Raw genomic sequence first — 23,396 nt, forward strand, 5'->3', positions numbered from 1 at the left:
AGTGTCACTGGCCCTCATATGTGGGATCCGAACCGGGGCCCTCTGGCATCCCAAGCGAGTTCTTAACCATCGCGCCACTCGGCCGGCCCTGTATTGGACACTTTCAATTGGGCATATTCTTGGAAGTAGGATTATTGCGTTTCTTGGGTATACACTTTTATTTTTTTTTTGCCATGTTGCTTTTTAAAGGAGTCGTACCTGTTTACAGTACCACCAGCACTATTGAAATGTCTACTAGACACCATTGATCATATGGTGTGCCATCATTTTGTGAATTACTAAAGAAAAACTTTTTAGTTAAACTGAACAATATTTTCTTTTTTAGAATTTTTATTTCATACTTATTAAAAAATACCTTTTAGGTGCATGTAGACCTAGATTTTTGTCATATCACTCTTGAATATAAGAAGGAAAAGATAAGCCAGTTAAAATAGGTTATTTCGAAAGGTTCACATTCAGTGTCAATTCTTCTACATAATTTTTTGAGTTAGAGTGGTCTGTATATTTCCACACTATACATCAAGGATATTGGTGATAGCGAAAAATACTAATAACTTGATTAAAAAGTGGGCTAAGGGGCCGACCGAGTGGCGCATTGGTTAAGAGCTGGCTTGGGATGCCAGAGGGCCCCGGTTCAGATCCCACATATGAGAGCCAATGACACTGCTCTCTACAGCTAAGATGCTGAACAACAGCTCAACCTGGAGCTGGGCTGCCACGAGTCGCCAGCGACAGCGGCGTAGGCTGCAGCCCCTGCTGCAGTGGGTTGCCATGGGCTACCATGTGTGGCCAGCAGCTGCTGTGAGCGGCCGTCCAGAAACCAGCGACTGATCTGCCTCGCCAGGGAAGAGCGCAATGATGGTGCCAACTTGGGCCAGTGAAGCAACATCCTCCACAACTAGACTAAAGAACAAACCAACAGCAATTTGTCTGTTCCCCTTCCCCCGATTCCCCAGCGCTGTTCCCATCCCCCAATTTCCCAATAAAAAAATCCTAAAAAAAAAAAAGTGGGCTAAGGACTTGAACAGATATTTCTCCAAAGAAGACATACAAATGGCCAACGGGTATATGAATAGATGCTCAGTGTCACTAATCATCAAAGAAATGCATTAAAATCACAATGAGATACCACTTTACATCTGTTTGGATGGCTATTATTTAAAAAAAAAAATTAAACGTTTGTGAGGATGTGGAGAAACTGAAACCCTCGTAGACTGTTGGTGGGAATGCAGAAAGGCTCAGCTGCTGTGGGAAACAGTTTGGAAGTTCCTCAAAAATTAAAAAAGAACTACCGTATGATCCAGCAATCCCACTTCTGGATATTTAAACAACAGACTTGAAATTAGGATTCAGAGAAATACTAACACTCCCACAGTTTTTGCAGCACTGCTCATAATAGCCAAGATGTGGGAACAACCTAAATATTCATCAGTACAGGGATGGATAGAGAAAATGTGGAATATACATACAGTGGAATATTATGCAGCCTTAAAAAGAAAATTCTGCAATATGTGACAACATGGATGAACCTTGAGGAAATTATGCTACGTCGAATAAGCCAGTCACAAGGACAAGCAGTGCATGATTCCGCTTATATGCGATACCTAACATAGTCACATCATAGAAGCAGAGAGATTTTCTTAAAAATGTAGTTTTAGTACTGCACTCTGGCTTTTATGACAGGTGTTAAGCTGTCATTCTTGAACTTGCACATGAGAATCACCAGGGAGCCTGTTGAACTGTAGCTTCCTGGCCCTGCCGCAGGGTTAGAGAAATTTCAAGCAGAGTAAGGCACAGGAATCTATTCATAACTGGCACCCAGGTGATTACCACGCTTTTGCCCCATGCTGAGCAGCTCTGGAAGGTTCGGAGTTAGTTCGAACTACAGATTTCCTAAGAAGCTCTTTGGTAGTACTGGCTGAAATTGTATAGGAGTAGAATACTTGATTAGAAAGCCATGGAAACTTGTTAAAAAACTGCTTTTAATGTTAGGAAGTGAGGAGTTTCAGTTGGTTAAGTGTGATGGGTCTGGCATGTCTAGGTTCTTGAGCAGGAGAATGACATGATAAGTCAGGATTGTTGATTGTCACATGTAATTTGATCTCCTATAACTGTGGGGGGAAAAATGGAGATTTTTGATGAGATAATTCTTTTTTACTGGTAATTGCTTTATTTCAAGGCTTTCTCAGTACCTCCTATTAATATGTTTAGAATAAACAGATTAGGCTAAAATAAGTTTCAATTAATTAAGCAGAATGTAATCTCCATGAAAGAGATGGTGTCCATTCTTACAATCTGTAGTCTCTAAAACAGTGCTTGGCACGTTGCGGCATTCAGCATTGTTTGTTGAGTGTACAAGTATGCAGAACAGTTTTTACTCTCAGGGAGTAAGTGTGCTTGAATCACTTAAATTGCCTATCAGAAGTTGTTGCAATTGACTTTACATAGAATTTATATTAAACCTATAGATTTTTCATTAAGGTTCATTTATTGTTAAAATTGTGGGAATGATAATTTATCATTTATATTCTTTCCGTGTAAATTACATTTTAAATTAATAATTGGTGTGCAAATAGAGCTCTTGCATTAAAAGCATTTTTGTTTTCCTTTTAGGAGTTAACGGAGCAGTTTCATCAAGTTGAATCTCAACTGAATAAACTAAATCATCTTCTCACTGATATTCTTGCTGATGTGAAAACAAAAAGAAAACTTTTGTCATCTAACAAATTGCATCAAATGGAAAGAGAGTTATATGTATATTTTTTAAAAGATGAACGTTACCTGAAAGATATCGTGGAGAATTTAGAAAAGCAATCAAAGATTAAAGCTGTTGGTCTCAAAGATTGAAAATTACTAAAAACTGAATTTTTCCTACATATACTTTGTCTTAATGTTTTATATATTAGGAGGAGAATATAGCAAATCAGCACTACTAGGATTTTAAATTTGAGGTCAATGGAACATTTAATGAATTCAAGTGTTATCAATTTGTTTTCTTCTTACGTAACATGTTTGTTCAGAGTACCAGTGCTTTACATGACTTGAACATTTACTTGGTGGTGCTTAGTCCTGGTAACTTTTTACTTATAGGGAAAAAGCATTACAGTTGTCCCGCCCTTATCTGCAGTTTCACTTACCCACTGTCCACCGCAGTCTGAAAATATTACATGGAAAGTTCCAGAAATAAACAATTCATAAGTTTCAAATTGCATGCCATTCTGAATAGCGTGATGAAATCTTGTGCCTATCTGCTCTGTCCTGTCCAGGACTTGGATCCTCCCTTGGTGCAGTGTCACCACACTGTGTATGGCCTGCCTGTTAGTCACTAGGTAGCCATCTTGGTTATTAGGTCCACTGTCACAGTATCGCAGTGTTTGTGTCCAAGTCACTCTTACTTTACTTAATGGCCCAAAGTGCAAGAATTGTGATGTTGGCAGTTCCAATATGCCAGAGAAACTATAAAGTGCTTCTTGTAAGTGAGACTGTATGTGTGTGCATGTGTGTGTGTCTGTGTCTGTATGTATGTAGTATGTACAGGAAAAAAGCAGTGTAGATAGGGTTCGGTACTGTGTGGCTTCAGGTGTCCACTGGGGGTCTTAGAACATATCCCCTGTAGAGAAGGGAGTTACTACTATATTATATAATGCAAATATTTTTTAATAGTTAATGTTGCTATTAATTTTTTTAGAAATGGAAGTTTTCTGCTATCTAAAAAATTTATAGAACTTTGAATCAGCATTGTTAAAGCTACAGACCTTAATATATGAAATAGCCAAGTCCCTTCATATTTGACTGTAAAGTAAAATTCTGCCCATATTCCCTCCTAATTTTCTGCTATAGCCTCTGAGACTTAATGTTCCTGTTTAGACCACAATGAATGTCAAGTCTCCGTGGCCCATTGTTCATTTTCACAGGTTGGGCCCTGGGGACTCAAAATTTCTGCCAGACACATCCCGGCAGTGCGGGACTCCAGTGGGACTTAACACGTGAATGACTTTCAAATGAAATTTCAGAATTCCATAGACGTGGTTGTTCACAGGATGTAGAATGCTATTCTAATCAGCTCCTTTGGAGTGAGAACACTTTAATGTTGGGCTATCAGTTGGGATACAAGTGTAGTATTTGGACAATTAGTAAATTGTTTTAAGAGTTGGTATAAAATAATTTGTAATAGCTTATTTATCAGTTATTACATCAAATGTTTCTTTAGTGCCTGATTTATACATGGTCTGTGTTATTTACCATGTAAGCTTTATAGAGATAAGATATATTGCTTTCAAGAACATTTTTGCTCTAAGACACATATTACTTGCTCTTAATCTCTAAAAACTACACGATAGGTGGTCTTTATGGAATTTTTCAGCTATAACCATCTGAAAATGGGTATGTTTAAGTAACATGAGCCTTGATAATTTTTATAATCCATTGGACAAAAATGTTTTGCCAATTATTGTACATTATTTAAAAGTTTATTAAGTAGGTCTTAATATGCTTGAAAATTGTGGCAAAAATTTGGTCAGATTTTGCTCTGCTCCTCATGGGTACTTTTCCTTTTTTTTTTTTTTTATTCCTATTCTACCTTGGCATAGAGAATTTACTTAAAATTTTTCTTTTCTTCAGTAATGTGGAATAAAATATGTCACCTGGTTTCCTGGCTCATGGACTAGCACATTCTGTTTAGTGCCAGATATGTTAGATGCCTGACCAGCTACTCGATGATTTGTGCTGTCCCTTCCAGACCTTCACCCACGCAGCCCAGGGGCCAGTGTGGCTGAGCAGTGCTAGCGGAAAGATGGTGGGCTGTGTGTCTGTCATGACCACGCAAGTCAGTTAAAAATAACTTTTATGTTATTTGTATGTTTGAAGATTATAACAGCTGTTTGTTTGAAACCTCAGGAAGTATTTCAATAAATTGCTTCAAAATTGGTTAACTAGAAAATATGTTCTTTACTTTGTTACCTATTTACCATAACACTCCAGTTGAGCCTCTAACGGTTGCTTTCTTACTATCCTATCTGTATTGCAGGAACAATTTATGCCTATTTCTTGTGGTTAATATAATAATTTTTATGAAAATCTCTACGTAAACATTTTCAAATAACTTGGCTCTTATTTTTAAGTCTTAAAATTAATGTATGGGCATTATGTTTCTCTTATGTTTAGGATTTATGAAAATGGAAAATTCTGAGGCATTTGTAGGCTTTGATCTCTGTAAGATACCACTTTCCAGTGTTGCTCAGAAGATTATGTCTGCTATGCATTCAGGTGATTTAGTGGAGTCTGAGAACTGGAGAGAGAGTGAAAAGAGTGAGTAATTTTTATGAACCTGTCATTTGTTACTTTGAATGTTAATAATTCTTAGGACTAATGTTTGGAAATGAAATGTAGCAGAGTTGCTCTGTAGGACTCACATTGTAGGGAAGTTCCTGCCCACAAACCATTGGAGCCCAGCTCCCACACACTGCACTTACGCAGTGCTGACTGAGCTCAGTAAATCTCACATTCTCTTAGCCCTTCATTGCTTTGAAAGTGTAACATTGTCTTCCTGTTCAGAACATTTCTGTCAGACGTTCCCTTAGAATCTGACCGGCTGCTTAACCTCAAAAGAGATGGGCTCCTTGACAGTGCCTGTGCTTCAGCCTGAGCTCTGGCGTCATTGAACTTGTACACAGTACAGTCAGCCCCCCATAGCCACGGGGTTTTGCATCTGCAGGTTCAACCAACTGCAGATCAAAAATATTAGAAAAAAAAAATCCCAGTAAGTTCCAGAAAGGAGCAAAATTCGAATTTGTCATGCGCCTAGCACTACACTGAGTCCACGCAAATGAAGTGATATGTGTGGGATACCCCGCTGTAGCCTATATGCCACTATGGGTTAGACATGAATATTCCATTTTATATAAGGGACTTTAGCATCCCTGTGGGTCCTGGAACCCACCCCCCATGGATACTGAGGATGACTATTTGCTTATTGTGTGTGAGGGCCAAGAGAATTGTTTTTGACAGTATGTGTATTACATTACACCATAGAAATTTGTCAACTCTTAGGTGGCAAAGATCAGTGGATCATGACATGTGGTGGAATAGTAAAAACAGTGATGGGCTCACAAGTGTGACTAAAGTGTTTGGAATACCTTTTTTTTTTACCATAAAAGCAGTTTTATTTTAAATTTGTAAGTCTTAGCCAATAATTTGTTTGTTTTCTACAAAGTAAGTTATAAGTGAGTGAGATATAATTGATTAATTATATTGAGATGAAATAATGGGAGAGTATTGACAAATGTAAATGCAGTTTCTTAAGATACAGCAGCACTTAGCATTTTGATCTATTTGTATTCAGGCATCTGTTGCTTGTGTGTCTTACTACAGTAGGAGTCACTTGTAAATGAACTGGTAAGAATTTTTGGGTGTGGACTACATACTTAGCAATTGATAGTGTCTTAGGGGGAATGATGGTGGTGGGGGATAGTAAAGAAAGATAAATATTTAAACATCAAAGAACTTTCTCCTTTGTTCAGTATACTTGGCTTTCTAAAGAAAAAGAGCAGTATGCACTTGACAGGTGGAAATATACTTCCCTTCTAAAACTGATATGAATAATGAAATGGTTCTGGTAGTATAATGTGAGTGAGTCTCTGTTGAGCAAAATTTCTGGCAGTGAGCCCATCCTGTGAACACTTGTCATGTTCTTAAAGTACCCTGTTAAAAACACACGTTTTCCGAAATGTATTGAGAAGATAATGGAAAAAAGATAAGGTATTTTCTGTCAGGTGTTTTGGATTTGGAAAAATAGTGGATTTTCACAAGGACTCTGTATTTGCTGTTACATATATAACACCAGAACTGCAAACTTAGTGACTGACAACAACACACATTTGTTATCTCACGGTTTCTGTGGGTCAGGAGCCTGGACACAGTGTTGCCAGATCCTCTGTGGGGCTACAGTGCAGATCTCAGCCAGGGCTGGGGTCTCACCTGAAGCTCGAAAGGGAAAACACTGGCTTCCAAGCTCCCATGGTTCTTGGTGGAACTCAGTTCCTTTCTCCGGTTCTCTCCATAAGGCAGCTTTTCATTATATAGCAGCTTTTTCAAAGCCAGCAAGAGTGTCCCTGGCAAGACTGACACGACAGTCTCATGTAGCATAATCACAAACATCCTATCACCTTTGTTATATTCTGTTAGTTAGAAGTGAGTCAAAAAGTCCCACCTACACTCAAGGGGGGGAGTCAGGGGTCATGGGGCCACCTTAGAGTCTGCCATAGGGCCCCACCAGTTTTATTCTTATTTCATAGAATTTGGATTAAAGTTGGATTGCTGGTGGGTTACTGATGAAGCTGGACCTAGGACCTAGTGATTCCTGGACTCTTGTCAAATGCTGCGCTGTGAAGTCAAATCCTTGTGTCTTAAAAGTTAATTACTGTAGGGCCGGCCAACTGGCTCAGTTGGTTAAGAGTGCGAGCTCTGAGCAACAGGGTCACTGGTTCGATTCCCACATGGGCCAGTGAGCTGCACCCGAGCTGAGCTGCTGCTGAGCTGCCAACAAGTGGCAGGATGGCTCAGCTGGTGAGAGCGCGTGTTCTTAACAACAAGGTTGCCAGTTCAACTCCCACATGGAATGGTGGGCTATGCCCACCCACAACTAAGATTGAACACGGCACCTTGAGCTGATCTGCCCTGAGCTGCCGACAGGTGGCCGGATGGCCACTGGACTTGGAGCTGAGCTAGCTGCGCCCTCCACAACTAAGACTGAAGGACAACAACTTGGCTGTTCCCCTTCCCCAACTCCCCAACACTGTTCCCCTTCCCCAGTTCCCCAAATAAAACCTTCTATAAATAAATAAATCAATGTAAAATACGGTAAATCAGCATTTTATTTCTGAAAGCCCATTTCATACCCAATGAACATCAAAACTGAACTCAGAAATCAGTGGAAATAAACTACAACTATTTGCTTTTACAAACACTACATTATCAATGTTATATGTCACCTTGGGGTCTAATTTTCTGATCTGCCAGACTGAGCTATCTTGAGATACACAGCCAGTAAGGATTGGACTGTAGAGTATCTTGCAGCAGTATTGATCTTTTATTTAAAAACCTTTTGCTGTGAAAACACTAAAAACCCAGCTTAGTGAATTAATAAAATGAAGACATCCATGTGACTACCATTCACATCGCCAACACCTCAAAATTTCCTTCTGAGTAAAACCCTCCTTGCTCAGAGGTAACTTACGATGACCACTTCTCACTTCCCGGTCACGGGCGTTTTGTGTTGCTCCAAAGGCCTTTTTGGCAGATTACCCATCTGCCACCCCAGAGTCCATCCTTCCTGCTGAGGCACACTATCAGACGACACGGCTCCTGTCAGTGGGGCACGCGCTGAGGTGGCATCTGCTGTGTCCAGTGTGGGCCCAGAGACGGCCCAGTTTGCTTCCTAGCTGGTCTCGTGCCTTCCACGCAGCCGCTGCCTGAAGTGTCTCTCTTCTAACCCTGCAAATGCTAACTGTCCTGGAGGATCGTGGGCCCCCGAGGGACTGCTGAGACAGCTGCACCACCGGCAAAGCCACTCACCTCAATGTGACGGAAATAAACTTGACTTTTTGTTCTTTGAGCCCCTGTGTTGTGTTGTTGGGTCTTTTGTGACCAGTAGTTTAGCTTTCTACCTTAAATCATACACCTTTAAACTAGATTCTGGATTAAGTTCATCAGAATTGAGTTTTCATTGTCATTTTGTTGTTCAGTAATTCCGCTGATAGTCTGGTAAATACTGAGGGAAGAGGAGTTTTCAGGGTGAGTTCAAGGTTGTCAGCTGTCCTGGTGCTGTGATAGGATTACGCATATAATTAAGCACATGCTTGTTAGAACATACCTGTTTTGTTTGAGTACCTACAGAAATCAAATAATGTTTGCTAATACACACTTATCCATATTCTTTTATTTTAACTTGGTAGAGCTTAGAGGTGAATATGGTGTCCAGCAAAACAAAAATATTTTTACAAACATTACAAATTACAAGTTTGAAACCATGAAAGGTAGATAACTTGTTAAAATTCATTCAAGTGAAGTGTGTCTTTATTCCCATCATCTCGTGGAAATCTTTGTAGTTTCAAGGACAGATAACTAAATGACAGAATAGATCTATTTTGATCATCTTCATTCTAGTCAAAAAGAGGATATGGTTGAACATTTTCTGTTATTTTTATTTCTGCCCAATAAACGTAAGGCCCTTATGTCCCATCACAGCAAACCCTGCTAGGGGCTGGACTTTAGGCCCCTCCTCACTCGGGCCTGCCTTGCCTCTCGCCTGACTCTCCCAGTAGTTCCCTGACTGCTGTCACCTTCAGTTTATTGCCACTTGGTCTTGCTTTCCTAGAATGAGCTCAGCTCTTGTCCTTGCTCGCTGCACAATTTCTCTGTAGAAACATCCCCGTGAATTCCTGCCTGGCCCCTCCCTGCCTGTGCTTATAGCCTCACATCCCTCCACTTACCCTCTTCCTTTGTCCCCCATTCAGATTGGACTGTCACTTCCAGACAGACCCGTGACCTTTTCTGACTGTCTGCTTTCTACCCGTTTCTCTCCTTCACTCGCAACTATTAGTGGTGGTGAAATTCACATTTTACCAGCTTCTCAAATACACTCCTTCCATGACCAGAATGCCTTGCTGGAAGTATGCTGCATTTGGGTCCTTTGCAGCTCAGTTGCAAGAACTTCCCGAGAAGTGTTTGGGCGCTTTAACTGTCGCTATGCTTTGAGCTCTTTGAAGGCTGGGTAAGGTGTTCTCCATGTGCTCCCGCAGCGGGGCTGATCTGTGAAGTCAGCTCTTACTGATTATTTTCTTCAGCGTTCTTTTTGAGGGAGGGTCATTGTAATACTTCAGGAAAAGGTTTCTTTCCTTTGAAAACAAAAACTTAAAGGCTCCAATTCCACATTTTAAAAAAGGGTTTTTATATACTTACATACACGCGTGTAGTGAAAGGGTCCATATATACACTTTTCTTAGTTCAGGCTTTCTCCTCTGTTGAACCCTCTACCCTATTGCTAGCCATGGTAACGACTTAATATGCTCCTTTCGTATCGTCATTTGTTTCCACGATTAGAATTGCTCCTGTGGCAATGCTGTGCTATCCAGACCCACCCCTTCCTCCAGTGGGATTGGCTGAGGCCTTTGTTGCAACTTGGTCACATTGTAGCCTCCCCTTCTCTGAGTCCTGCTCCCCAAGAACCCCTCCACCCCCAGTGCACAGCTCAGTCTGGTTCCCAAGAAACCTGACAGTTGGTGCGGGGAGTGGTCTGAGAAAACACAGTGCTTTGGAGCTGGTCACCCTCAGGCAGGCTGGCACCAATGATTTCATCACAAGTTCAAGTTGGAATATGAATGGCAGCAGTGCAGTTAAAACTTCACTAGGGGTGATTGGTCTGGTGTACCTGTGGAAGCAGCTGTATACTTGAAAAGCACAAGGCAATGGAAGACATTGGAATGGGTGGCTGTGGCTGGGAATAATAGAGTCTCTGGGAAAAGGCTGATTAGCAGTTACAGGCTAAATGCGATAAGCAGAGGACTTCCCTGCTAGCCTGGAGTGACCACCTGCAGCCACAGACCCAGGACTTAGTCATAAGACTTAGCTCCAGGGAAGGTCGGATTCTTAGCTGGGCAGGTGTGCTGCCTCAAGGTCAGGGCTGGGCAGGAACAGGGACCCTGAGATGGCACAATGGGGACATCTGGGTGGCTGCGCTCCGATCTCATATCCCAGGTCCTCTGGGCCCTGCAGAAGGGGCTGCTCCTCTGTTAAGGGCAACTGCCCCACCACTGCCGCTGCTTGAAGACCAGACGAGGCTTCTGTGTTGAAAAGTAACCCCCTGGGGCCGGCCGAGTGGCGCGATGGTTAAGAACTCGCTTGGGATGCCAGAGGGCCCCGGTTCGGATCCCACATATGAGGGCCAGTGACACTGCCCTCCACAGCTAAGATGCTGAACAACAGCTCAACCTGGAGCTGGGCTGCCCTGAGTCGCCGGCGACGGCGTGGGCTGCAGTCCCTGTGGCAGTGGATTGCCAGGGGCTACTGTGTGTGGCCAGCAGCCAGCGTGAGCGGCCAGCAGCCGCAGTGAGCGGCCGTCCAGAAGCCGGCGACTGATCTGCCTCGCCAGAGAAGAGTGCAATGATGGTGCCAACTTGGGCCAGTGAAGCAACACCCTCCACAACTAGATTGAAGAACAAAAACGACAGCAACTTGTCTGTTCCCCTTCCCCCAATTCCCCAGCACTGTTCCCATCCCCCCAATTCCCCAATAAAAATCTTTAAAAAAAAAAAAAAAAAAAAAGAAAAGTAACCCCCTCCCTCAGGAACTGTCACCTCCTGCCCTCCCTTGTGCCATCGCGTCGATGTGACCCGCCCAGGAGATGCCCGCCTGTCAGGGAGCAGGAAGCAAACAGCAATTTCAACGGAGCATGTATAGCATTTTAAACGAGCAATGGATTCGCAACCAAGGAGTCATGAGAAGTCTAGGAAATATGGTGACAGCAGCATGGAGCAACTGGCAACCCGAAGCTGAGTACTGAGGAAGGAACAAAATGGGGACGACTTGGCCAGTTGATGTCCACCAGCTTGTTGCCTGTTGTCCCAGTACAGGCTTTTTAATGGAGTAACCGTGGGCTGGGGATGAGCTATGTGGGCCCAGCATAGTGGCCCGCCTGCTCACCAGAGCTGATCCAGCTATCGCATCTGCTGCACGTCCAACCGTCCAACACATGCTGAATCCCCAGTAGCACCATCTTTTGAGGAGAACAATCACTTGGTGGCAAGTTGGCAACACTGAACCCCACGCGTCCCCAAAGGTACAGTGATTGATCTTGACTCGTGCTCCCGTGTTCCAGGCACGGGTCTGCAGGGCCTCTGCACTCCGTTAGGCTCGCAGAGCATTTGAGCCACTGACAGAATCTGGGTGTAGGGACCCACCCCCAGCAGGGGAGCTGTAGTGGGCGGGCCCTGATCCGTGACTCACAGGTTCCCTCACGGCCACACAGCCAGAAATGCCAGCCTAGCAGAGTGGGGGAACGGCCTGGGTGGCACAGCTCGGGGATCAGCTTGGGGATGATACCTGGCAGGTATGGAGCACTCTGGGGTGCAGTGCACACTGTACATTAGTGACTGTTACAGGGTGCAGTGTCCCCCGTGTGCATCATTAGGGCTCTGGGAACCAAAGGTGGGAGTGGGAGGGCCCTGCTTACATCGCTCCGAGCGCCCCCCACACCTCTGGGTTCTGCAGGTTGTCTTGACTCTCAGAGGGAGACTCACCAGGGACACAGGAAGAGCACTGTTCAGTCCCACGCTATGGCTGCTGCCCAGTCATCTCCAGTTCCTTATGCCGAGAGACTGGCCGACAAGGCATGTCATCTCCATCCTGCTCTGGACGACCCCTAGGCATCAGGAGTGAGGGCTGCTGTTACAGAATGGAGGCAGGGGAGCATACACTTGGCACCCAGGTGACGTGATGGGTCACCTCTTGGTCCTCTGCCCAAATGTGACAGCACAGGCATTGGGCATGGCCTGAGAAGGGCATGCTGACCAGGGCCTACCCCATCAGTGATAAGGGTTTTGGTCGTTCGATCAGGTTAGCTACCTAGACTGCAGAGGTGCGCAGCCAAAGTGAGGGACCTTGCGATGGATACTGGGGGAGGGAGAAGAATGTCATTTGCAACTTTGAGACCAGCTGCAGTGACAGGGAGATTGAGTTTATCCCATGACCTTTCCTTCTAAAAGTTTCCTCCAGGAAGCCCAGCAGCATCCTGATGGAGCCGCTCCAGTGTCTGTGAGCAGCGTGGTGGACAGTCAGGCAGGGCTGCCATGAGCACTGGATGCCAGCCCCCGCTGTGCCAGGCCCTTAGTACCATCGCCCTAGTGGCTGGGAGCCTTGCTGGCAAGTGCTTCAGCGGCAGAGCTTTGCACGAGGGCACATGCCTTTTCCAGGAGCAACCAGTCCAGTGACTGGCCAGTGCTGGGAATAAAGGCCCAGTGCTCTTGACCCAACGGGGCCCACTCTGCAGTGCCACATGGGTCCAGCACAGGCCTGGCAGTGACAGCATCCTGTCCCAGTCCTCCCCCTTCCCCCCCCGCAGACCTTTGGTCCTGGGAGCACTCTGCAGTAACCCTTTGGGGTGCAGACCTTCATCTCAGCACCTCCCCCCCCCCGGGTCCTGTGCCAGTGTATGTGTGACAGGCTCATCTACATAAACGGGGAGACTGGTCACTGATTTAAAAATGGGACCATGTTTTCCCAGGATTCTGCTGCTTTGAGTCCACTGCCCTCGCTCTAGGTGATTCTTGCCGTTGGTTATGTGCTTCACAGCGTGGGTGTCACATAATTATTCATTGGCGTTCCTCTTAACTGGTGTCTGCTTTGCCTTCAGTCCTTTGCCATAAAGCATGTATTTCTATGAAACAGCCAAGTGCGAGGTTGTTTGGTTAGATTTATATATTATACGGTTTTATTGAGGTCACGCACATACACAGCACATATGTACTAAGTTTATAGCTCAGAATGTCACACACTGAACACCCTGTAAACTTTACCCAGGTCAAGAAACATTAGTGGCTCCCAAGGGCCTGTCATTGCTCCCCTTGGATCAGTCCGTCTCTTCCCAACCTCCAAGGGGGGATGCATGTATTTTTTATTTTAATAAGTGTTGACAGTTTGCTCTCCAAAAAGATTCTAACTACAGCAGGTCCTCAAGTAACGTAGTTTTGGTATAACTGATGAGATGGCTAAGGAACTTAACTTTTTTTTTTTTAAGATTTTATTGGGTAATTGGGGGAGGGGAACAGACAAGTTGCTGGAAGAACTTAACTCTCATCTGTAGCAATTAGCCTATGGGAAAATTGGCCTGGTTACACGTCGTTTTGCTTAAGGTCGCACAACCCATTGACGACGTTAAGTGAGGACTCACTGTGTTCACATTTTTACCAGCAGTGCATGAGACTGACTGCCTCTTTCCCTCCACCTCCAGTTAGATTTAATTTTCATTTCCCTGACTCCTAGTGAGATTGAGCATTATATCATATTTATGTGCTTTTTGGATTTGCTTTTTTGTGTTGCCTCTTCGTAGCTTTTGCTCATTTTCCTGTTGAGTTGTCATGTGAAAGACTTGTTGGATGATACAGATAGTAGCCCTTTGTTATCTTTGTCCCAAATACTTTTCCTAGTGTATTATCTTCTTTCAGAAGTGGTGCAAGTTGTACTATCCTTACTTCTTAATCTGTCCTTTGCTACTTAATTGAAATACCATCTGTGTTGTATATTAAAGTCTCCTAAGTCCTTGGGTCCATTTCTTGATTGTTCTGTTCCAAACATCTTTTCATCTATTCCTATTCCAATACCATGTGGATTTGATTACAGTGGCTTTGTGGCATGTTCTCATAATCTGGCAAGGCAAGTCTTTTTATTTTTTTTAACATAACTTTTCTTGTCTGTTTTCAGATATTTAACATTTGATATGTACTTTGGAATTATTTTTTCAATTAAAAGAGCTCTGTAAGGTCTATAATTGAAACTGCATGTCGTTTATATTTGGAAGAATTAAACATTTTGTGCATATCCCAGTGCTGTGTCTTTCCATTTGTATAGCTCTCATTTCATAAGATTTTAAGTTTTCATCACTGCGTACCCTGTGCCTTTCTTGTTATGTTTATCCTAAGCCTCGCTTTTTTCTCTTGTAAATAAAAGGTTACCCTGCACTTGAATTTCTTGGTTTTTACCATTGCTGTGGAGGGAACGTGCATCATAGTGGTTCTGAGTACAGCCTCCTGAGTCATGTTGAACGCAGGTTCCATTGCTTGATTAAGCCCAGGCTTAGTAAAATTAAAGCAAAATTTAAGTCAGAAATTTGCTTAATGGTATTTTACTGAATCTCTAATTGTTCCATTGTGGTATTATTCAGTCAAGGAATTTCCTCAAACCTTTAATGCTTACAAGGTTTCTGTAAAATGTTGACCTTGGGTTTTCAGAATCAAGTATTCAAATGCGAATACCAGACATCTCATGGTTGCATAGATCTATCTCCAGTTAATTTGAAGATACTTTACATAAATGTTTATTACAGTGGTAATATGCATTTGGGTTATGAATTTTATTACGTTGCTTTAAGTAAGTGAATAGCATGATTGTAGAGGCTATTTTCAATGCTTAATTATAAGACTTCCAATGTTTCTTTAAATGCCTCGTTTCTTTTTTGTGTTATTAAAAGCTGCAGAAATGGTAAACAAATCCAGTGTTAAGTATTCAGTACTTCTTGAAGATGCGAAGAATCAGTCACAGGAAAAAAAGGTAAATCATTGCAAAGATGAGTAATCCTAAACATAACCTTCACTTATTCAACAATACTTAAGTGTCTACTATATGCTACTGTGGATACAGTGGTTCAGAAAAGAGAGGGGTGGAGTTCTTACTCTCCAGGAGCTTTTGTTTAGTCTGTAGGAGAGGAGAGGAGATAGAGAAGTACAATAGGCCTGTACAGTCCCGTGTATCAAGCACCGTGATGGAAGTCAGCTCTGAGAGCTTTACGAGTAGGAGGCTTTGTGCTGTTTCAGTTGGCTTTTCCTGAGAGGTGGGACGTCTTTCTTTTCATTATGAAAATTATACCTGAGTTGAGAACTAAGGGATGATTAGGGGATGGTCAACCTAAAGATCTCCACCTTTAGAGAGTAGGAAAAGGACTTTGAGAAAAAATTTCAGGCTAAGGAAAGAGAGCTTGAACTTTGGGGTAATGGAAATAAAGAGAAATTCAGAAAGGCAAGGGTATATAGTTCACAGTGGGTGAGTTCAGTGTTTGGGCTTGAGGGGAGAGAGAGAAGAGGCAGTATCACCAAAGGCCTTGTGTATCAAACTGGTAGAGTCTGCGTCGTGGTTAAGAGAATGGATTGTGAAGCAAACTACCTGTGTTCAAATCCCAGTCCTACTTAATTAGTTTAAACTCCCTGTAGTAAAAGAGGACCTTTCCCTGGGTTGACAGGGTGATTCTTGATCCCTGAAATGGAGGGCGAGGCATCTTCAGCAGAGAAAGGACTCCGCAGCCCTTTGTAAGTGGATGGAAATGATCTCTTTCCGTGGTGTGCAGACGGTGCTCTGGGGTCCCTGAGGCAGAGGCCTTCAAACTTTTTTGGTCCCTTTCTCTCAAAAGAATTTTGAAAACCCATGTACTTTCTGACGTTTTTAAGTTGACATTTAAAATATTCGTCACAAATTTTGAAAGTTTCATAGGACATGATTTCTGGTGTATTGATAGTGTTGACATTTTAAAAGCCTCATATCATAGTTTAGAATATGTCCACTAAAATCTAAATACACGCTGTACTTTGGCAACTTGATATCCATAATCATTTCTTTAAAAAATAACTTAAGCAAGATATTCTTGAACACTGAATTTTCATACTTTCCTTTTTCTTCATGAACTTTTTTTATATGCCTCCACAGAATTTTTAATGTAACAAAATGTTATGCTTAAAAGTCTTTTATTGAAAACCGTAATATTTTTCTGCAATAAAAATGAGTATAAATTAAAATTTTCTGTGACCCTGTGACCCTATGACCAAAACTTTCTTTCAAAATTAAAGTACTATTAGTATACAGTTGTTCAACAGCGTAAGTATATCATAACATCTGAAAAACAAACATTAAAAATAAAATTTTATTGTAAATGAATCCTATAATGAAATGGATAGACATGGTTTTCCCCCTTGGTTAGTCTATGAATCTATGAATAAATATTGCATATTATTTGATCAAGACAGAAAATGGAATGCTGCTGAGCTATATTTAAAAAACAATTTTAGGGGTTGGCTGAGTGGCTCAGTTGGTTAAGAGCGCGAGCTCTGAGCAACAGGGTCGCTGGTTCGATTCGCACATGGGCCAGTGAGCCGCACCTGAGCTGAGCTGCTTCGGAGCTGCTGCTGAGCTGCCAGCGGGCGGCTGGATGGCTCAGTGGTTAGAGCATGCACTCTTAACAACAAGGTTGGCGGTTCGACTCCCACATGGGAAGGTGGTCTACACCCCTCTGCCCCACCTGCAACTAAGATTGAACACGACACCTTGAGCTGAGTTGCTGTGAGCTGCCGACGGGCAGCCAGATGGCGACTGGAATTGGAGCTGAGCTAGCTGCGCCCTCCACAACAACTTGGCTGTTCCCCTCCCCCAATTCCCCAATAAAAATCTAAAAAAAAAAAAGCACCATTAAAAAAAAAATTTAGTAGATAGATAACCATATCACATAGTCATGGCGATTTCATTTTCTCTACACATGGCCTTTGCTTGGAAGTTGTCTGTTACTAACCTTCACTCTTCTGTACACGTCCAATATCCTCCTGTCCATGTGACGATTCCAGTGTGGGGTGGGGTTGGGGTCTTTGTGAACCCCTGCCTGTTCCATCCCACGAGTCACATGTGCACGCCTGCCTGGGTTCAGAAAAGTCATTGCTCTAGAAGACACTGTATAATTTCATGAGAAAGTAGGATCTAGGTAATATGAAGCTGTGTTCCCACTTTATCTTAGATGAGTTTTATCGCAAATTAGCTTGGTTGATAGATCTGTCTAATGAATCCATATGTAATGAAATATTTTTCTTTTTTTGATAGAATCTTAATTGTTTTACAAGCCAAACATCAGGAACTTCCGGCAATCTCTCTCCTCAGTCCTCCAGTATCAGACTCACAGATCAGCTGTCTGCTGACCCAAAACAGAAGAACATCAGCTTGTTGGCTCCTTCAAGGTGTCTGATTCCACAGTGTAACCAAGAGGCTTCAGCTCTAAAGAAAATGGAATGCAAAAGAAAAGATTTCCTAAATAAATATATAAATAATGAAAATAGAGAAAGCATGACTCCGAAAAGAAAACAGGTCACATGTAATAATTCATTAGAGGAAATAAGTAAACATGTGGCATTGGAAGGAGATGCTGATGAGGGTGAAGCTCCCCTAAATCCTGGGAACTCAAGAGCATTCAAAAACCATGTCTGTGATGTTAGGTATTTGGATGATTTGGAGAAAAGCCAGCTGCTTGAAATGCTCCAGCAGGCAGCCTCGCTGGTGGTAACTCTGATATACAAGGATGGTTCCACCCAGCTAAGAGCTGACCAGGTCAGCAAACTGTGTTGGGGTGTGTGTGTGTGTGTGTGTGTGTGTGTGTGTGTGTGTGTGTGTATGTGTTTTGGCACCATAAAAGAAACCCATTTTCATAGTGTCTGATCTTAACAGGAGAGCTAGAAATAAGTTTTTTGGTTTTTTTAAGTAGCCAAATTTATCTCATTTACTTATTTTTTAAGAAAAATAAATTGGGGAACAGTGTGTTTTTCCAGGACCCATCAGCTCCAAGTCAAGTAGCTATTTCAATCTAGTTGTGGAGGGTACAGCTCCTTGGCCCATGTGGGAATTGAACCAGCAACCTTGGTGTTATGAGCCTGCGCTCTAACCATCCGAGCTAACCAGCTGCCCCCTAGAAAGAAGTTTTAAGCCTTTCCTTCTTCCCTAATGGTAGGTGATTGATAATATACTTCTCATCTGTTTTTTAAGAAACTTCCAATGTGTTTTCCAGAGTGGCTGTACCGTGTTGCATTCCCCCAGCCATGTACGAGGGTTCCAGAGTCACCACCTTCTTGCAGTTCTTCTTGTCTGTCTTTTTTATTTGAGCTGTGTTAGTAGGTGTGAAGTGGTATTTCATCGTGGTTTTAGATTGCATTTCCCTAAAAATCCCTAATAAATAATGACATTGAGCATCTTCTCTCATGTGCTTATTGGCTATTTGTATATCTTCTTAGGTGAAATGTCTGTTCAAATCCTTTGCTCATTTTTTAATTGGGTTATTTGTGTTTTATTTTGGATCTGTAAGCATTCTTTATATATTCTGATACAAGTCTGTTAATTGGCAATTTTCCAAATCTGGCTTTTTTTTTTTCCAATTTCTTGATGGCATCGGTTTTCTTTTGTTTTTTTGGTTTTTTTTTTAGCTGAGCCATCCTGCCACCTGTTGGCAGCTCAGCCGCAGCTCAGCTCGGGCTGAGACTCGAACCACTGTTGCTCAGAGCTTACACTCCTTTTTTTTTTTTTTTTTTTTAAAGATTTTTATTGGGGAATTGGGGGATGGGAACAGCGCTGGGGAATTGGGGGGAGGGGAAAGACAAGTTGCTGTCCTTTTTGTTCTTCAGTCTCGTTGTGGAGGATGTTGCTTCACTGACCCAAGTTGGCACCATCATTGCGCTCTTTCTTTTTCAAGATTATATAGGGTATTCTGTTTCTTTTAATGTAAAATTTAGGAACAGTTTGTCAATTTCTGGGATTTTGATACAATTGATAAATTGGCACCATCGTTGCGCTCTTCCAGGGCGAGGCAGATCAGTCGCCGGCTTCTAGACAGCCGCTCACTGCAGCTGCTGGCTACATACGGTAGCCCATGGCAACCCACTGCCACAGGGGCTGCAGCCTACGCCATTGGCGTCTCGGCAGCCCAGCTCCAGGTTGAGTTGTTGTTCAGCATGTTAGCTGTGGAGTGCAGTGTCACTGACCCTCATATGTGGGATCCGAACCAGGGCCCTATGGCGTCCCAAGCCAGTTCTTAACCATCGCGCCACTAGGCCGGCCCTTTACCTTTGATTTTTGAAAGACATTTTTGCCGGCTAAAGAATTATAAGTTGATAGTTTTTTTCTTTCAGTAGCTTAAAGATGTTTCGTCTCTGTCTTCCAACTTGTTTCCTTCTAACTTGTTAACTTCTAACTCGTTTCCCACAAGACATCTTCTGTCATCCTTGTCTTTGTTTCTTTCTAGGTAATGTGTTTCCCTTTATGGCTTCTTTTAAGGTTTTCTCTCATCACTGGTTTTAAGCAGTTTGCTTATGATGTGACTTGGTGTAGTTTTCTTCATGTTTCTTGTATTGGGGTTTGTTGATCTTGGTTCTGTGGATTCACTTAGTAGAATTGACACCCCTATTTTAACTTCTGTAGTCCTTGAGCATGGCGTGTCTCTCTACTAGTAGGTTTTTTCTATTTCTTTCATAGTTTTCATCATACAGATCCTGTGTATGTTTTGTTGATTTCGAAGTATTTCAGTTTTGGAGTAGTGGTCATAAAATGATAATTTATTTTTTAAACCACTACATTCTTACATGTTTATTGCTAGTGTATAGAAATACAATTGATTTTAGTGTTTTGATCTTATATCCTGCAATCTTGCTAAGTTTTTTTGTTGTTGTTGTTGTAGATTCCTTTGGGTTTTCTACACAAACATTTATGTCATCTGTAAATAGGGACAGTATAATTTTTCCTTTCTGATTTATATGCTTTCATTTTTTTTCTTGTTGTATTGCACTGGCTAAGACTTTTATGATGTTGAATAGGAAGGAGACTGGTTTTGGAGAGTGAGATCGTGGGTTTGACTTCAGTCTTGATTGTCACTGAAAGAGTTATTCATTTACAAATTTAATTTTAGGCATTTTGTCTCTTTTTACTTATAAAATATGACACACCTGTCTTGAATAAACTGTCTGCGTTCAATACTGAAACTTCACTGTGTATTTACAGGCCCGGGTTTCCTGTGTGAAAGGTGTTGTGATGCTGCTGCAGAGCCCCCCGGAAGAAGGCAGTGGTCCCCTGGGCGCCTCAGCTCCTGGTGGTGTCCTGGAGGAAGGCTCCACCCCCAGCAGCTGCTGTGTCTACATAGAAACAGAGCGCGCTTCTATCTGGGGCCAAGAACAAGAGGCACATCAGCAGTTTGCCAGGTACAGAGTCTTCACTCATTACCTCAAGTCCTACTTACATGCCTGCTTTATCCCAATTTAAAGCTTCCCAAGCTCCAGTTATAGGTATTGAAACTTTTAGAAGTTTTGTATGGGCATGGGAAAATAAAATGGATGTAAACGACAGAAACCTCTACAAGCACTGGTCCTGTCTGCCCCAAAGAGCCTCTGGAATGGAGGTTCCACCCCACCCCCACCCCACCCCCGTGGGAACCTGCGCCAGGATTGGAGTCAACATCTCAATGAGAAGGTGGTGAGAAAAGCACTGTCCCCAGGCCTGAGAACCCACGGTCACTGCCAGCGTCCTGCCAGCGTCCCCGCTGATTTTCTTACCACACCCATTCACTCAGTCACGACATTAGAAAGTAGGCCATCCCTGCCTTCAAACAGTAAAGTGTCCTCAGTGCCACCAAGACTGGCTGACGTCCCAGCTTCATTCCATGGAAATAGACATGTCTCACTTGTACCTGTCCCCCGCAGGATCTTAGAATTGCAGCACAGAGGCCAGGCAGCTTCTCTGGCCCCTTCTTGACCCTAGAAAGTCCTGTCGCGGGTTGGAGCCTGTGCCCCTCATCCCTGTTTCTTGGCTGGTGTTGTCCGCCCGACCGGGCCTCTGCCTTCTGGGGGCATCCACTTCCTGTCTGCCCAGCCCTCTGAGTTCAGAGTCAACTAGTTGCCCCAAGGGAACTCCGTGAAGGAACTGCCCTGAAGGGGAGCTCAGGGAGGCTCAGGGTGAGAAGGTGGGGCCAGTACTGGGCCTTCCTACCTAACAGCCTCGCTGGCCCTGGGTGAGTTTTAGGTCGTTGCTGTGTGGGTTCCAGCCTATTGACAGTGACACTGTCCCAGCTGGGCATGTCTGAGGCACTCTCCAGGGCCTGTGTTACTCGGAGGAGCCCCACAGATATTTCCACACAGAGGCCAATGCCATGGCTGGACTCCCCGCCCCCTCGTTCTCTGGACACACTCCAGCAACAACCATCAGGGAACTTGAAGGAACAGAATTTATTATTCACATATTAGTCTTGGAGGGGATACACTGTGTCCTGGGGCCACACAGCAGGGTTTGGGGGGTGGGGGGAGAGAGACAGCCCGGGCCTGGGCCGTTATTATGGCCTGAGGGTGGGGGTCTAGGGCTTCGAGGATTCAGTCTTTATTGGCTAATTTAGAGAATGTGAGTGGGAATTAGGGCCCAGGAAGGGAAAAGCAGTGTCACTCAAGTGGCCAGTTGTCTAGGTTACCTAGGACTTTCTGAAGGAGTGAACTTCATGGGTGGGGGTGGCCTAGATCCTTCTGTAGTTCGGTTACTAGTAGCTGTGTCACAGCTGGCAGCATGTCTATTCAAGATGGATGTCTTTTGAAATGGAGGCTGCAGCAATCGAAACTTAACGCCAGGCACTGACACATTACTTACAGTAATTTTTGGTGAGAATGGGACGGTGACAAAGACAGCACTCGGCTCCCAAGAAACTCATAACTTTTTTGCATCATTTTCTTTTGCGAGAGCAATCAGGCAGGTCTGCTCTGTGGAAGAGTCCTGTGAGGACAGAGCCCTGGTACTTGGACGGCCCCTTCTGAACCTGGATTTATATATCCTTCCCGACTCTCTCCACGTGGGCATCTCCTCGTCACTTCAGCCTCAACACGTACAAAATTGACCTCCTGTCCTCCCCAAACCTGCCCCTGCAGCGCTAGCACCTTAATGTCAGCGTCAGCCCTCCACGAGCTCAGGCTAGAGCCTGGGCATCACCGTCTTTACTGTCTGTCTCCTCTTCAAGTGCTGCATCCAAGCTCAGTGGCTCCCGCTGGCTCTGCCTTAGGATCTAACAAGCCTCTGACCTCTGCTGTTGCCACTCGTATAGGCCATCACCTCCTGCCTGATTACTGACAAGGGCTAGCAGACAGGCCCCCCGCCTCCACCTGCCCTTCCAGACTGTTTTCAGCACAGCACCCAGGGGGGTCCTGTTCCAACATAGCAGGTCACGTCGCTGCCCTGCTCCAAAGCCCCGGTCAGCTCCTGTTCACTCCCAAAAAAAACCAGGCCCTTCCACGGCCCTGCCGGCCTGAGTGCCGCCTGCCACCCGTCTTGGGCCTCATCTCGCCCCGCTTTCACTGCACGTGGGAGCCTCAGCTGGCGGCCTCATGCCGGCTGCTCGCTCTCCTGCAGCACCCTCCCAGGTAGCTGCCTGATTGGCCACCTCATTCCTTTATGGTTTTTTAAACCAAAAAAAAAAGCAAATTCTGCAGACACAAAAGTAGAAAGAGTAGTATGCTGTGCCCATATCCACATCCACCCAGACCAAACAGTTATCTAAACGGGAGCGGGAGGGGCTGGGATTAAGGCAAATCCCAGACGTGTAATTTTACGTCACACATCTCGGTGCAGCTCTAAAAATCATGGGTTTTGTTTTTTTTTTTTTTAGACATAGGCACAATGCCATTCTCCCAATTAAATTTAATACCCATTCTAAATTTAAAGTTACCCAATTGTTTCAAAAGTGTCCTTCTACACTTGATTGAATTGGAATCAGGACCAACATGGTCCATATGTGACATTTGGAGGTCATGCTTCTTCCACCTCTTTTTTTTTTTAAGCTGAGCCATCCTGCCACCTGTTGGCAGCTCAGC

The 23,396-nt window shown here is 43.7% G+C and overlaps 1 protein-coding gene across 3 annotated transcripts in view; it reads left to right on the forward strand.

Annotated features, from left to right (window-relative positions):
* HAUS3 (HAUS augmin like complex subunit 3) overlaps positions 1-23,396 on the forward strand; it is a 134,838-nt gene that overhangs the window by 10,791 nt on the left and 100,651 nt on the right. For 2 of the 3 annotated variants that reach the window (XM_019658084.1, XM_019658085.1), the window contains exon 6: positions 2,614-4,927. In XM_019658084.1, the coding sequence (XP_019513629.1) occupies positions 2,614-2,847 (234 nt within the window). In that variant the 3' untranslated portion in view covers positions 2,848-4,927. Of the gene's footprint in view, positions 1-2,613; positions 4,928-5,163; positions 5,308-15,238; positions 15,319-17,622; positions 18,124-20,556; positions 20,754-23,396 lie in introns of those variants that run through there. The other variant, XM_019658086.1, reaches the window with a different exon arrangement.

The sequence above is a fragment of the Hipposideros armiger genome, unplaced genomic scaffold, assembly GCF_001890085.2.
Source record: "Hipposideros armiger isolate ML-2016 unplaced genomic scaffold, ASM189008v1 scaffold_282, whole genome shotgun sequence".
NCBI classification, from domain to species: domain Eukaryota; kingdom Metazoa; phylum Chordata; class Mammalia; order Chiroptera; family Hipposideridae; genus Hipposideros; species Hipposideros armiger.